General features: G+C 29.3%; 1 protein-coding gene across 2 annotated transcripts; it reads left to right on the top strand.

Annotated features, from left to right (window-relative positions):
- Positions 1-4,553: 4,553 nt before the first annotated feature.
- Positions 4,554-17,451, top strand: LOC111625204. Of its 2 annotated transcripts, none has more exons than XM_023368288.1 (2): positions 4,554-4,622; positions 16,267-17,451. In XM_023368288.1, the coding sequence occupies exons 1-2, from the start codon at positions 4,611-4,613 to the stop codon at positions 17,401-17,403; spliced, it is 1,149 nt and encodes a 382-aa protein (XP_023224056.1). In that variant the 5' UTR covers positions 4,554-4,610; the 3' UTR covers positions 17,404-17,451. The 2 variants fall into 2 exon arrangements, with proteins under 2 accessions (XP_023224056.1, XP_023224055.1); XM_023368287.1 differs by lacking the exon at positions 4,554-4,622 and adding an exon at positions 11,125-11,535.
- The last annotated feature ends 35 nt before the right edge of the window (positions 17,452-17,486 follow it).

Below are 17,486 nucleotides of genomic sequence, written 5' to 3'. Positions count from 1 at the left end.
TGTCGTCAAAATCAGTTTTATATTGTGTAAATATACATACAGAGGCCATCCTCGAATGAAGAAGAGGAAGAATTTTTTGAATAGCAAACAATTGAATGGATCGATATTGTGCTGCAAGATAAATAGCCGGTGTCACGTCCATCAAATTATAGAGGTAGATTGGAGAGGCATACGTGCGTGGGACTAGGACCAGTTGGTACAGACGCACACACACGCAATGTTTCTGTACCTGTATCGGTGAATTGGCGTCAGAACTACTATGGGACGGGGTCATTTGTGTCCGCAACACTAAATCAAACGATACGTGCATCGTATAGATGCACCCGAACACGGGTTAGATAGGTTGCATGTCGAGGGTTAATGCCCTAGATATTTTTACATCATCTGTGTCTGTGTGTTTATGTGTAACCCAGGGGTTGAGAGGGTGATAGAAACAGAGCGGATATCCCGGGACCTTTATCATCGTTTTACTGAATTTTAATGCTACCAGGTGATGGAGTGATTGTTTTAACGAGGCTCGTATGATGGATGAGTCTTTGTTTTAACTTGGAGGACACTGGGAGAGGTCGGGTTGTCCAAGCGTATTGTAACAATTCTATTTTCATGCATGTTTAACCTCGAGTAATTGCAACGTGCTACACATGCTAAATATCACAAGCAATCTAGATATTATTAAACCCTCAGACTTACAAGACTTTTGTGTATATATTTTGAGTCACGATTTCTCCGTACAGGGCGCTAAAAAAAAAAAGATGGAGGAGTTGAGTAAAGCTCGTCGATGACGTAACATACCGTACAGTGATTTATAGGGGACCTTCTCCAGCTTTCAAAAGTGTAGTTGATTCGACGGTCTCACGTCCTTCAGATAGCGAGGATGAAGTGAAGTGACAGGCGGTAGGACGTCAGATAGTGTTACTGGTCGGTCCGTCTGTCTGCCAGCGGGTCCTATTTATTTGTCTACGTCGTTATCAGCCGGTTGTCAGTATGGTTGTAAATCATTCTGTACTGGAACGACCGGACACGTCAAAGTGAAACCTGTCAAGTCGCACACACTCTCCGGGATCAGAGGCTCGTGATGTTTGACCTGCAACCGGCGAACATTCAACGTGCAAAAAAAATTTTTTTTTTTTTTTTGAATGATTGTACTCTTCTTTTGATATAAGACGTCTCCTTTCTGTTGTGACGTATGATTTCGCATTTAAAAATGACTTTGATAAAGCATAAACATGTCGTCCCTTCTTCCAGTCGGTGTGACGTTTCTTAACCCCTGTGTTTACGACATACCTGAGTATCTAACTGTAAGATTACATACGATACGGGTTCGAGCCCGGTTGAGTAGTAGTCGGCGATTAACACCGGATTAACAACGATCGTTAATGAAAGATGCCGGGTTCGAGTACCGGGGAAGTAAAAAAAAAAAGGATGTTATCGCAGAAGTAATTGGATTAAATGACTAAAGTGGCTTAACAGATAAGTTTAAAGTTAATTTCTTTTATTCAACACGATTCGGGTTCAAGTACAGTAACCTCCTTAGAGGAAAAACAAAAGAAAATGGATTCCTTAATTAGATTAATGACGTATTATCGTTTAAAATACGAATAAAAATTCGTTGGATTAATTGTTAATCCGAATTAAAAATCGATTAGAATCATTTGAGATTATAAAATATTGTAGTAGGCTCCGGGTTCGTAAACAACATTAGTTATATTTGCATACTTTACGGTATTAATTCATTATTAACTAATTTATTCACGTTTAATAATGTTAAAACAATTAAAATACACGTGTAATGTGACGTATGTAAAAAATATTCAAAAAATTCTCAAGTCTAACTTCTATTGGACCGTTTATCACGTGTTAAGTTGCGTCACTTCCGCCATTGCCGTACTCGTGTTCTATATCTTTATTAATATAAATAATACTGCTATTTTTAGATAATTTTAAATATAAGAAAACGTGTCTAAAATATTTTATTTATAAATAACTTTTACTTAATATTTTATAAAATATTAATATTATTTTTGAGAATATAATTTATAAATTAATACTTTAAGCAAATATTTTAAAAAAGTTTTCAAAAAATATGCTGCCATCTATTGAGTACGGTTTTAATTAAATTATTATTATTATTATTTAAAATTCTTTTTCATTTTAATATTTTATTCAATAAACATTAAAAATTTAATTAATATTTGATTAATTTTTGTAAAAATAAGATTATTAAACTTAAAGTAAAAAGGAAACCGTTTAAACAAGCACGCGACTTTATACGCGATGCGACGCGATGCAACGCGTCATGCTTCGTATACAAGAATAAAAAAAAACTAAGAAACACAATCTGGAAATATTTACACAGCAAAGAAAATTACGTCATAAATGATATAAATAAGTTTACACAAGAGAAATTTAAAAAAGTTTTTATGGTAGAAAATATCGATGAATGTAATGACGCGTCATTCAGGCGACGTCGCGACGATTGTATCGTTCATCCTATATTTTTGTTTAAAAAAATGTATATATATGTATATACATATAATTAAAATTTTGTATTACATAAAATATATATTTTAAACTGTATACAAAAAAATATGCAGTAAAAATGTCTCAAAGTTGAAAACATGTTTTATAGCGCGTCGCGGCGTAAGATGTCGGGTAGCATCGCATCGCTTCGCTTCGCGTCGCATCATTCTAAAACAATGCAAATATACACTAAAAACATACCAAATTAAAATAGGCTACTTATTTAACTACAATTAACTCTCGATGTAACGAAATCTCAAAGGACTGAGCTAATTATTCGCTATATCGAGGCCTAATCTACATAAAGAATAGCCAAGGATCAACAAAATGCCCACTACATCATGTGTATGTAACTATTTATTTAATTAATTTTCTACATATTTAACTATTCAACTGTTTATTTATTTAAATAGTTACTTAACTACTTGTTTAAGTATTTAACTACTTACATACTTACTTATTTAATTAATTAAACTACTTATCTAACCACTTAACTATTCATTTAATTAATTAACCACTTATCTAACCACTTAACTAACTCATTTAATTGCTTATTTATTTATTTAGCCATTCAATTACTTATTTAACTATTTAACTATCTGGCTTATTTAGTTAATTAACTACTTACTTAACTATTTAATTAATTATATGATAACCTATTAAGCTATTTTAAATACTAAAAACAGAAAGAAAAAGCTATTAAAATGGAAACATAAAATAAATTTTAAAGATAATAATATATTTTCCTTATAATTTTTTATATTTTTTTTAGTTTTAAATTTATATACACATAAATTACCAACTTACTGTACATTATAAATATATATATATATACAATGTATCAAAATTTCCTGGTGTATTTTTATTTTATTATTATTATTTTAAATAAATATGCTTTATTTTACATTGACACCAATAAATTTCTCCATTCTTCGGTGATTAATATTGAAAAGAGGGGTTGAGATAACTTTTGTGTGTCGCAATTCTTCTCTCTTCTTCCCCCTCTTTTCTGTCCCTTCTTTTCTTTATCCCCCCCGTTCTTGTGTCTTCTTCTTCTTCTTCTTCTTCTCTCGCTCTACCCCCCCCCTCTTACTGTTTAAATACAATTGGCCTTTAGTCGTAAATATCTGAGACAAACAAGACACGAAGAGATTTATAACTTGTCAGATGAAAAGCTAGTTTTTGGGGTGGAAAATAAAGATGATTATCTGCTTGTCATTCCTTTATACAAACCTATATAGACTAAAAATTACCGGTTTTGTATTCCTTATCGCTAATGCCTTATAGGCATACATAAGTTATGTACAGTCAAACTTCGATACTCTTCTATGAAACTAAGGCTAAATCGTTATGCTGAAGTACACCAATCAATTAGTTTCATATTAACTAACGAAGCCTACAGAGTTTAAAGGAAGGGCCTAAAAAACACGTGACTTGTTGAAAGGCCTCAAGAACCTCACCTCCATTTACTTTAACAGGGTGGTCTTATCTACAATACGTTATATCGAGGTTTTACTGCATATAAAAGGTATTTTTATATGTTTATAAATGTTTGAGAGAGAGAGATTTTTTTTTGTATATGGTTTTCAACTAGAAGAATCATAAATTATCTATAATTTTCAACATATCACATCTCTCACAATGGGTCATCTATTTTGATAAATGACTGTTTGAGGCGAGGTCATTGACGTGTTGTTTTTATAGATTTTATTTTATGTCTGTAAGTATACACAACCTGTTAATTCAATTAAGCGAAGTTTATTAACCTTATTAAATAACGATTTTTAAACTTCCTCAATAGATTACATCGATAAAAAAATAACAAAAACAACTTTGTTGTTGTTATTNAAGCTCATATTACGTTTTAGAAACCGGAAAGAAAAACTATTAAGTAATATAATTTTAATCAAATTTTTATTATTTATTTTTAATTTTTCAAAATAATATTACTAAATTTTATCTACACCATTAATTTATTTAAGTTTTTTTTTTTTTAAACTTTTAAAGATGGCGTAATGACGATCGTTACGCGATTATTACGTCATGTCTGTTTTTTGAATTTGAAAAACGTCACGAGAAGAAAACGGACAATGTTGCCAGCGGTGAGCGATTTGTATTTATTTTTTTTTAATTATTTATAGCGAGATTAATTTATCATTGGAGATTGGACTATTTATGGATACGGATATGAAAAATAAAAGCAAAAACCGCTACTTTTAAAAGACTTTTCCCTCCTTGCGGCCATTAAGAAGGATGTTGGAATGTTTTTTTTTTTTTTTTTTTTTAACGTCTTAGGCGGTTAACTGACTTTTGGGCCACCCTTTATAACTTTTAATTACGCTTTACTATACAGTCGACCACCCTATAACACTGTTGATTATTCCGTTTTATACGAATTCCATGTTGTACGAGTCACTTAGATTTTACAAATACGTGTGCCGGCCTGTGAACAGCTCATGTATTTGTAAAATCGAAATGACTCGTACAACATGGAATTCATATAAAACAGAATAATCAACAGTGTTATAGGGGGGTCGACTGTATAAATATAACGTTATATTGCTCATAAATTCAAATAGATACAGGGAAAAGCTCGGGATTTTTCCATTATATACAGGGAGATCTGAGGATTGTTTTTAGACCATAGTAGTTTCTACCCCTATAAGTTAATGTATAAACATTTTATAAACGATTTTATAAACAAAATATCAGGATGATAATAAGAAGAAACTACTCTTCATACTCGTATTTATATTCTAAAACAATTATTACTGAAGTGTCATTCCAGTTGAATAAATACAATAGGATGATGACGATGATGATAATAAGAGAAATTGTTGATGCTTCGTTAAGAAGAAAGTTATGATATTCGATTAATACACAGGAATGATGATAGGAAGAAGAAGAAACAATTCTTAATGCCTCTATTTTTATATATGAAAACAATTGTTAATAACTCATCACACCGAACTTTTTCTACAAGAAACAGTAAACATCAACAGGTTCTATCAGAAATAATAAAAGTAATAATTTAAAACATAAACAAACCTCATAAATAAATTGCTTAATTGGATTTAATTAAACGTTTTAACATTTCTTTGATCTTGGCACGTCTTTATTATCAAACAAACAAAGGAAGTAATCGCATTTTTATACACCCGTATATATTATATACCCACAAATAAATACATACATACATTGAAGTCAAATCAAATGTAATTATTCACATTTATAAATATTTCATTAAGGAAACTTGTTATAATTTGTAAATTAGATTGCCTTAACGAAATGTTAAAGATAAAAAGACAAAAAGCTTATGCACGAGAAAGAGAGAGAGAGAGAGAGAGAGAATAGGAGAAAAGGGAGGGGGGGGAGGAAGGTTTTAGAAGAATCACAGCAGAAAATGTCACATCAATGAAGTAGAAACACGTAGACAATTAAACTGTTCACCTGACAGTAAATTCTCGAGGGTTTAGATATGAAGAAAGAAGACATTTAAAGTCTTCTTTTTGACATTGAATGACGTTGTTGACGTACGTCACCAACAATACAACTGATAGGAAAATTGTAGATGATGCGAAAACAAGAAAACATTTTTCGTCTTTGCAGATTGGGTTGTGAATTATTCACGAAGTAAAATAAAGCAATGACAGTCGTGTTCTTTTGTCATTTATTAACTTGACGTCGCTGACAGAAGAAGCGAAGTATTACGAGTAACAACGATCGAATTGCTTTTGGCAACGGCATTAACTCCCTCCGCTTTTCTTTCTTTTTTTATTTTCTTTTTATTTTTTTTTTCTATTCGTCTTTCGTCTTCTTGTAGTTTTTATTGCAACAGGAAATATTTGTAGCTGTTTGTTTACCTGAAATGATTTTTTTATTATGAAAATTCATAAATATTTCAAATATTTATGACGATTGAAAAATGGCGACTGGTTAAAGAACCTCGCTCCATCTATCGGAGAGTGTTGGAAGTTTGCATACAGTACGTGTCGACATCTATTGGATAAAATATTAATTATATTTTTAATTCATTTATTATTTTTATAATCTATTATTTATGTATTAATAACAACATTTAATCAAATTTAAGTAATTTTTATATATTTTATAATAATTAAAATTATAACGGTAATTAATTTAAATATTATTAAAAAAATAAAATAAAATAAAATAAAATTATTTAAACGTTTTAATTAATTAAATTTATTATAGAAACCATCGTTTTATTTACAATTTTAAATTATGTGTTAAGTATTTCTCGCAATAGATGGCAGCACGTAATTTTTTTTTCACCCCCATTCCTCCATATTTATTAATGTAATTTATATCTTTGAAAGCAAAGTATTAACACTTTACAGAATTTGTACAGACAAAACGACGTGCCATTTACTAAAAAATATATCATACTTGAAGGATAATTAGAAAAATTACACGCATTCAATTTACTTGATAAGTGAACACAAAGATGAGAATAATAGGAGAAATTTTTAAATTTCTGCACCCAGAAAAAAAAAGAAGAAATTCTTTTATAATTTAAGACAATTAACCGCATCAACTTCCTTTAGATTCAAAAAATTTTTTTTTTTTATTTTTCTATGATTAATGGGATGCAAAAAGCCATTGAGTCATGGAGAATTGAATAGAGGATGCGTTAAAAGTCACACAAAACATTTGACAAGCGTTAATAGAGGGGAAGAATGGTTGTAAAACCCGTGTTAAAACTTTGTATTCTCCACTGTATTGATTCGACTCGAGTTAAATAGAAGAGTTTTCTAGTGATAATTAATTAATCCCTCTTAGGGACAACCACGTCAAAAGGCATAAAAGAAATTCACTCTCTTTCATTGATTTTACATTATTTTACATTACTGAATTCATTGAAATTCCTTTAAGTAGAGAGTAGAACGTGTAAAGAAAAAAAAATATGGCAATTAGTTGTAAAGTTTACAAGAAGATATTGCCAGAAGCCTGTTGAGATCCCCTTTGCAAAGTATTCTAATGTCTCTCTTAACAAATTCGCCATGTGGAAATTGTGCTGGAAGCATTGTACGTCCTGTATGACTAGTTGTATTGCCGGAAACTATTAAACAATCGCCGATATACGTAATAGATTTAATCACTGTTGATGGGAAAAAATATCGTGTTTAATGTTAAATCACCGGTTGTTTTGGCTATTCTTAAATTATTTATAGTATTTTAAATATCTTAAAGGCTATCCACTCGCCTTACAACGAAATACTGGAAGACGCGCATTTTAAATGGAAATTAATTGAATTTTTATGTACATTTTAAAAAAAAGGGTGTGGTTGAATAGTCGTTAAACTCGTGCGATAATTTAAAATTTAATTGTGATTCTAATGCAATTAATTTTGCATATTTTGCATAATTTTAATAAAAGTAACGTGGTATTCATATTTTTTTTTTTTTTTGAGGAAGAATATAACTGATTTGCATATTGACAAGTTTGAACTTGTCAAAAATTGTTATAAAATGTATTTTTGTGGAATAAAAATGATTTTTTTGGGGGTGAAATACAATTAAGTATTATAATTACGTTAAATTAAATTACAATTAATTAATTAACATAATTAGAAGGCCGGATTACCGAGATGGTTACGGCGTCAGCTTATCGCTCTGGGAAATCCGGGACCAAATTTGGGCGAGTAATTCCCCAAAACTATTATGAGTGGCCTGAACTTGATGTGTAAGGTTCTATCTTTCACCTCCAATCTCCCTAATGAGCCTGGCATTGTAAAAAAGACCTCGCTTAGTGTCCACAGAGTGAAAAGAGTTTTAAGAAATCACATTAGAGTTCAACCTCCAAATGACCATCTTTATTTTTCCATAATTTAGAGGGAAGTAACATAGCGAAAGGCTTGAAAACACTAATTGTAGGCCTACCCGTTCGATTCTACAGTTCAGAGTTTTATGCCAATGTGACGTCATCTCTTTATAATAAAAGTCTGAAGAATGACGTCAAATTTACGTAAAAATACTTTATAGTTCTTGAACCAATCGAATAGAAGTTATGTTTTTCAAAGTATTACGCAAGTAAACGTGTACTTTGCGTTTCTAACAGAAGTTGACAAGTTAGAACACGTTCAAACACGTCGAATTTTGTTCAAAATCGTTTTCTTATAGAAAAAAAATCGATTTATTTTATTTATTTATTTAAAAGTATTTATTATTGAATATTATTTAATGTTAAAACGTGTAAACAAATGATTAGTACTTCAGTATATACTTTAATCTGTCGTTAATCCTTTTTAATCCTTAAAAAGTTTGAAAATTCTTTAACTTTATAAACACTTTAAATCTTGGTTATAAATAAATTAATTAATCTAAATACGTTTCTAAGACGTTTTCGGATTACCCGAAATTTCTTTAATTGTTTTTTTTCCACCCAAACTTTAAGCTGATTGGTCGAATTTTCATTCTGGCTTGACTTTCGACCAATCAAGTGAGTTGTTACGAAGTTTTACGAAAAGTTTATGTAAATCATTCTAGATTTATTTTCGATAAGCACGATATCAAGTTCACGAATGTATTTTTTAAAAATTTACATCCTGTTAATGTTCATTATTTTTTTTTTTAAGTTTCAGTCATTTGTCACCTTGTCAAATTAAGGTTAAATTATTTAATTTATTATCGTTCAGAATCTGTCATCATATCAGATTTTTATATTGTTAACAATTTCGGGAAATTAACTGTTTTGATGACCTCATAACCCGAAAATCAACCCCATATCAGGTGAATAGTCTTTAGTTAACATCCGGACATTATTTAGCTGAGAATTGTTTAAATGAGGAAAATATATATATATGTAGACCTATATTTGTGTATTCTTTAGAAGGATAGTCGAAAAAAATCATTTAGATATTGTTAAAGATGAGAGCTTAGACATTAGAGATGAGAGACAATCGCGCCGACAATGTCTGAGCATCAGTCATTGACAAAAAGTGACATTGAAACTACATTCCGGTTTCGATTCTCACAACGCTAGACTCGTAACCTATTTTTTCTTCCGCTCTTATCTTTTATTACCACGCCCGAACTCCACCTTAACTTCATTCATACACAAACCTGCTATCTGGCTGAACCATCTGGTGATAATTATAGACTTATGACGTCATAGACAATTGCCCCATCTCCAAGTGAGGAAGGAGAGCTCGATTGCCTCAGACAAGTGATGACAATAAAATAGCATAAGAGCTCAGTAGCGTACCGATTAATCATATCTACAAATTGGAATGCAGTAGATAAGAGAGAAAAAATTGAAATTAATACATATTTCAATAGCGAGGGTACTTATATTATAAACATTACCAACTCGAAATACTGAATAGCCACTTGTAATGATTAAAATGCGATAAGTTCTGCTATAATTTGTGTAGAGAAATCTAGAATTCACCTTGTAAAATTACCATTAAAAGCATCCTATGTCATCGTCACAAAACTTTAAATCAGTAGTCGACAAACGATAATTAGATTAATGTAATTTAAAGTTAAAAAAAAATGATCGCTTAAATATTGTATAATTACCCCTTTCCTCTATATTACAACATCGTAATTATAACTCGATTATAGTTTATTGTAAGTAGATAAATTATATATCTAGAACAGGAAACCCTTTTAAACAGTAGGACAATTTGAATAAATACTCCTTCATTCAGATTGGATTAGTAAGTTATAAAAGGATCTTATAAGTATATTTCACTATTGTCTCACTCGCAAGGACACTGTTGTAACTCAAATACAATGAGATTGCATTTCAAGGTCTTTTCACTCTTTAAAAATCTTCCTTTGTAGTTTGAATTTACTCATAACTATGATTTCTCCATTATGAAATTTATCGATTTTTTACTTTCATTGTTAAATACTCCCAAATTATATTTAAAAACCGGAAACTAAATTATTAAATTATTTCTCTTTGTCATTTATGTATTTAAGCTTATATTTTAATTTTTTTTAAATTGAATATTTGTACAATATTATATACTCCACAAGCTCTTGAGAGAATGATTACTTGATTCGAGGAAAGTGGACATCTGGGAGTTCGATCGAAGTTGCAAACCTATCACTTCCTTGCATTTCCTACAGATTCGCCCATTGGACTGCATCAGTTTCAACTTTTAGTATTTAATAATTAAGGTAAAAATGGAATTAAATGAACGAAAATAAAACACAAATAATTAAATAATTTTTATTTTATATTTTATTTGTTATTGAAATTGAAGAAACTTCTAATTGCGGATTGTATCAAACGCAATTTATTCAGAAGCAACACATCACGATCTCTCTTCTGAAGCATTCTCCAATAAAACATGGCTCTAATAAAAATTCATTCGTACAATTNATATTTAAATTTGTATTAAAAAAGACAATAAATAAAAATATAAAAATAGTAAAGGTGCTTATATTGTATACAATTTTACTATTTAATTTTATTTATATTTTTCGCAATTATCTGCTTACTGGAAATAAGAAGAGGGACGAAGTGACGATGAATTATGAAGTGAAAATTGATTTTTTCCCCCCTTTTCCTTTTTATTTTCTTCCTCCTTGTTGATGTTATATTGATGAATGGCTTCAGGCAGCAATTCTTCCGCATCGTCGAACGAAAAATCTTTTATATATATATTTGGAACAGGAGTTTCCTATATGTCTAATTGTGACATAAGGTCTGATGTATACAATGGAAATCTATATGTGGTCTTGACGTAATTGTTTATGGTACACGTTCCATCATTGTCTTCCTTTTATGTGATGAACGATGACTCGTATTTGGATAGGATCGTCTCACGGATCGATCGTTATTTAACCTTATGAGACAATATGAGGTCTATCGCTTGACAGCCAGCAATCTCGATGTTTCTACCTTCATTTGTCTTATCAATCAGTGATCCTTGAATGGGACTTTTTCTTCGTCAGTTAAATAGTGTCACAAGGATATTTTATTTTCATATACCATCGTGGACCATGAAGCAAGCCATTTTGCTCTTCTTATTAATGGTAAGTTAATAGTGTGTATGGGGGAGACACGATTTTGTTCGTACACTTTGAAGCTTAATAACTCCCGTGAATTTTATCGAAAATTTCTGAAATTTTGTAGGGAAGTTTGTGTATTAGATATATTTTTACTATTAAATTTTAATGGTTAAAGATCGAAGGGATGGGGAGATAGAGAGGGGTATCACGTGTCGTATATAGAGTGAGTCGGACTTAATGAAGATTTTACTCGTTATTTGCATATAAAAACTGGTCCCTATCAACGAAATTTTTGCCATTTTATTATAATAATTAATAGTATAAAAAGTTTTTAAAATAAAATCCCCTAACAGATGGCACTACACATAATTTTTAATGCTTTTGCCGGCAAAGTTAAACAACTCCTTGTTGGATTTTAAAAAGCTAGAAATGAGTTTACAATTAATTAATTAAACTAATTTAAAAAGTTTTATATTCTTCTTTAAAGTACTACGAAACTCTAAACGAATCCAAGTAAGCAGATACAGACTAATTAAGCCCATTGATTGATAATAGAATGGGATTATTATACATGTTTCTAAGTTTAAAACCTTAAATACACCTGAAATAAAATACCTGCACTATACTCCTGAAATATACTGTGTAAGATGTATATATATATATGCAAATTACTATATTTATAGACATAAGCAATACAAGCTGCTTCTCCCTGAGAACATGTTGGATAGTGGTTTCAGGTTATATATATGTATACATGTAATTGTAGGCTTTATATATCTATATATATATATGAGCTGCAGTACATATATGACCACATAAAAATAGTCTTCATCTCGAAAGATGAAAGTGAAAATTTTCTACTGTTCTATGTAGGTTAATACTGCAGTAACAAATCGACAAAATGTAACACAAGTCAATGACAAATACCAGATGTGTGCTCCATTGAAGTAATTACAGTTCACATCGGTAGCTTGCCTGTTTTTTTTTTTTTTGGCAAGATTGCAGCCTTACTAGGTGATACTAATGTCTCTTAATGGTATCAGTAAACTCGTTATTTCCCTAAATAATTTAAGATATACACGTGCCAAGTATTTTTCGACGAACGTAACCGCACAACGTGACATTGTATCATTTTTATTAATCGATAATTTATATTTATTTATTTAATACTGTAAAAAAAAAGGAAGAGTAACACTTCACTTCAGATGTAGATCTGATACGAGAATGCACTCGGTATAATGGCGCTTTTTAAGTAAATATTTATTAATTTATTTAAATTTTTTATGAAGTTTGGAAGTTAATTTATGTAAAATTAATAAATAAATTGCATTAAATAATTTTATTTATTTATTTTTAATAATATATTATTTAAAAGTAAGTGCTGCTATCTGGTAGGAACATTACGAGTTATAATTTTGCTTGTTGAGTTTAAAATTTATTATAAACGACGTTAATTTTACTGAATTACATCGATTAATGCCCATTTTAATTAATTAAATTTAAAGAAGATCACTGCGAATTACATTAATTGATGAAAGTAATGTTAAATTGTATGACTTTGATGGTAAATTTTTTGTTTTATTTTTTCAATCGTTATAATTCTCTTAAATTTATCATGCTTTTAAAGGAATTAAATATTTAGTCCATAATAAAAAAACTACAAATGAAATTTTATAATAATTAAATATATTTTTAAATCAATTTAATTAATAAAAATCACCTAGAATTTAGAAGAAGAGGAAGAGAGAGAGAGAAAGAGGAGGAGGAGGAGGAGGAGGAGAGAATTTATTTATTCTCTCCCCTCTCTTTCAGTCTTAAAAATAAAAATAAATTATATATATATATAAAAAATACTTTCATTTCAAGATTAAAAGCATTCAACCAAAGTAATTTGCCATTTTAATATTCTTACTAATTAATGAGAAGAGTAGGAATTTTTTTATTATTTTATTTTTTTGAGGGGTGAAACACTCGAATAAATTTCGAATGATTCTTCAAATAATAAAATAATATTAATTAATTTTTTAAGATATTTTTTTTTATAAATAAAAATTTTAATTAAATTAATAATTGAATTTATAACAATTTACTTTGAGTAGTGATTTGATAATGTGTAAGCTCTCGGTTGGTTGAATTATGATACTTTATTGAGTTAACACGTGGTTTTTTTATTTTTTATTTTTTTTCTTTTTCTTCCCTTCCCTCTTGTTTAAATTCTTTTCTATTATATAATGTAGAGAGTTAATTTTTCAATTTCATTTTTACTGGCGAATTATTTGTTAAATTTTCTTTGTGATAAACGACTGGCACGTGTCTAGTTTAATTCATCAATATCATGAATTGTGACTAACAAAATGATGTCAGTTTATTTTCATTGTTATAAATAAAGAGTTAAACTTTTATTCAATTTCATTTATAACTGGAGAATTATGTCGTCGACGTATCAGGAAACTGACGAATGACAAAATAATTGTCAAATTTCCCAGCTGGATATATGAAATTATAGACATTTTCTAGTGTGATGTCACAGGAGAAATTACAATCATGTGATGATTACTGAGCGATTTTTTTGTTGATAAGTATTAAATTAATGCGTCAAACTGTTTTATGGTTTTATTTAAAATTAAAAGAAGAAGAAGAAAAAATTATATTATATATATAATTTATCATAATAAAACATTATATAACATCACCCTTATAAAGTGCCAATTATATTTGCGAACATTCCTTCTACATAAATATTAAATAGAGAATCCTTTAGGGTCTATGAATTATCAAGTATATTAATACGATTTTCATAGAAAAAATGATATTTTAATCGCTAAATCATAGAAATTTCTTAATTCTTATTGTTTGAGGTTCCTCAATTTAGCGTCATATTCGATTTAATACCAATTTCACAGCCAAACAAATGGTGCTAAATTGCAGTTTGGCTTTGATAATAATATAATTATAACGATTATTTGTAAAGACAATATTAATTAATCAAAAAGGAAAAAATATATATATATTTTATGGATTAAGTACAGTACAGTACGTGCGACTTATAGTTGTTATTGTATTTGTGAAAAAATATTAAAAAAAAAAAAATCAAACGAGTTTTATAACTTTCCCGGATAATATTAAAAATTTTATGGCACCATCTATTATGAAGACATTTTTAAAAAGTACTCTTTATATTACTGAGGATTACAAAACAGAAAAAAATTATAAATGCTAATAACGAGTAAAATCATCATTAACTTTGACCTCCTATATCTCCCTATCTATTCGATCTTTAACTACCAAAATTTAATATTATTAATAACCCTAATATACAAACTTCCCTACAAAATTTCAGAAATTTTCGACAAAATTCACGAGACTTATTAAGGTTCAAAATCGAAGTCCTTACATCCATAAATACACGAAACCCCCCAACTTTTCTCGACGTTTCAAGGCCCTAATTCCAAAAATATATAAATTCTCGAGGGAGGGGAGAGGGGGGAGTAATTTTTTCGACAGGGAAAGTAAAATAAATAATATATTTCATTCATTAAAAATTGTGATTTTCACAGGAGCTTCAGCTTATTAATTAGTAAATTCGTTAGTTTTATTCATTTGAAAGAAGAAATAAATGATAATTCATCAGTTTTAATGAATGGAATGAATAAATTAATCGATTTCAATCAACGTAAAAAAAATAATAAATAATCAATTACATTCATTCATTAATAATAATAAAAATAAGTCAATTTCGTTCATTGATTAAAGAGAAATTAACCAGTTTTCATACATTGTTAAAGACAGAATTTAATAGTTAGAGAAGCTACTGAATAATGAATTACTTGTCAACTACGAAAATTACTCATTAGTTTATTCGAATTTACTAAGAGAGTCGAGTTAACTCATCAGTTTTGTAGCTTGGTTAGTGATAAATTAGTTCGTCAGTATCATCCATTTGTGAATAGATTGGATATTTAACATATCAAAATTAACATCTCATAAGGTTTAACTAATTAAAACAATATTGAATTTTCTCACTTAATAAATCGATTTATCTTTTATATACATAAGTAAATGGTAACCTTAATTAGACCATTTTAATTGATCTTAATCCATTTAATTAAGAGAGTTTGTTTATTGTTACACTTATAACAAAGGGTTGTGCTAAATTTTATGATATTAACTCCTTAACTAAGAGAGAAATACCTCGTATACCATACTCAAAACCGCGGAATGTTGTATAGTAGTACATTTTAAAACGTTCTACGATGAATAATCGGATTCGTAGCATTAAATCCGTCGTTTCTCTTAACAGCTACTCCCTCCCTCCCTCTCTCTGTCTAGTATATGTGTGATAAGAGATGGGTGTGCAGTTTAGAATGATCGCTAGAGACAAAGATGGACCCAACATCTCTCTACTTGACGATTTGTAGCCATTTTGTGGCTACTGATGACAGCTAAAGCGTGTCTTTAAATGACTCTCTGCGGAATGATACTCTTGATATCGGAACGTTTGGATGATTTTAAGCAATTAGTGAAGAGAATTTTGCTGATATATTAACTCTTTAAACTCTATTCTACAATATCTTTGACGAATTAACTTGATATTTATCAATTAGTATAAAGTTAAACGGTCGTAAATGATAAATTGTCGAGTTATGTAATGTCTATAAGTGAATAATTTATTTGTTATTTACGATATTTTTATTCGTTTAATTATTTATTACTTATGAAATTTTAAGTGATATATGATTAATTTTTTTTAAATAGATAATGCTGAAATGTATCGTCGAGGGATGCGAACAGAATAAAATGCGTAATTCAAACTCGAAGAGGGATGTTAAAGAAGGGATTAAAGTTAATATAACGTCTCTTCCTTATACTTTATATCATCGTGTGTCTAGTAAAGTTAACGTTAAAGATAGTATACGTGCAGATAGACATATTACAATTGTTGGTATAGCATTAAAGAGTCTAGAGAATTTAGAAAAACGAAGAAGAGATACCACAAGATTATATGAAAGAAAGGAAATTGATAAGATTAACTCTCAGAAAAGAAGAGAAAGTTTAGAAAAAGTAGAAATAAATAAACCAAACAAACATTTTAAAATCCGGAATGGTAATTTCAATAATACTGAAAGTAAAAGTAAAGCAATTAACAGCTCAAACAGTTCTAGATTGAAGATATTCTACGGAAAGGAAGTTAGAAAGAAAAACATAAATTCGTCATCGATTTATCCGGACAGACATCTCATTCCTTCTAATATGAGGAAACAGGAACGTAATTTCCGTTCTGAAAAGGCCAGAACTTCGTATTCCTGTAGATACCCAGAAAGGAAACTAACAAAGAAAAGAAGACATATCCGAAGCACTAAAGATATAAACATTGAAAAAAACGGTCCTAGAGGTAAAGCATTTATTATATCAAGAAAATTATCAAAAGGTAAAGGTGTAGGAGAACCTACAGGATATTTTCATAGAGGTAAAGATGGATTTACTAGTCACGAATGGGTTGTAAAGAGTTCATTTCGTGTAGTAGGTGATAAGCATTATTTAGCAACCAATTATGGCAAGAAGAGAGGTTCTCCGATAGGTTTTAAAATATTTGAAGGAGAAAAAACGTTAAAAAATGTTAAAAATAAAAACGGTAGACGTCTTAATGTACAAGTAAAACCAATTGCACCTCCTTTATCTATAAAAAAAGATAAATATCCCTCAGTAAATAACGAAGTCCTCTCTTGGTTGAGAAGTTTGCCAATTCCTCAGGAAGAAGGATCTACTGTCTCTGACTATCAGCAATTTAGAGAATTTCCAAAGATGAATATCCAAAAACAAAATACAGGCTTATATTTTAGTGGAAATTTTCCTGTAATGTGTCAAAATGGTTTTGGAATTATCAACTTTTAACATTAATTTTCTGTAATAAATAAATAGAGAAGAAAAAAATAATAAATTAATTCAACAATTTTTATATTCTAAGTTTTATTGTT

The sequence above is a fragment of the Centruroides sculpturatus genome, unplaced genomic scaffold, assembly GCF_000671375.1.
Source record: "Centruroides sculpturatus isolate CEXI.00-Female unplaced genomic scaffold, Cexi_2.0 scaffold456, whole genome shotgun sequence".
NCBI lineage: Eukaryota > Metazoa > Arthropoda > Arachnida > Scorpiones > Buthidae > Centruroides > Centruroides sculpturatus.
This window is presented reverse-complemented; position numbering and strand designations above follow the sequence as displayed.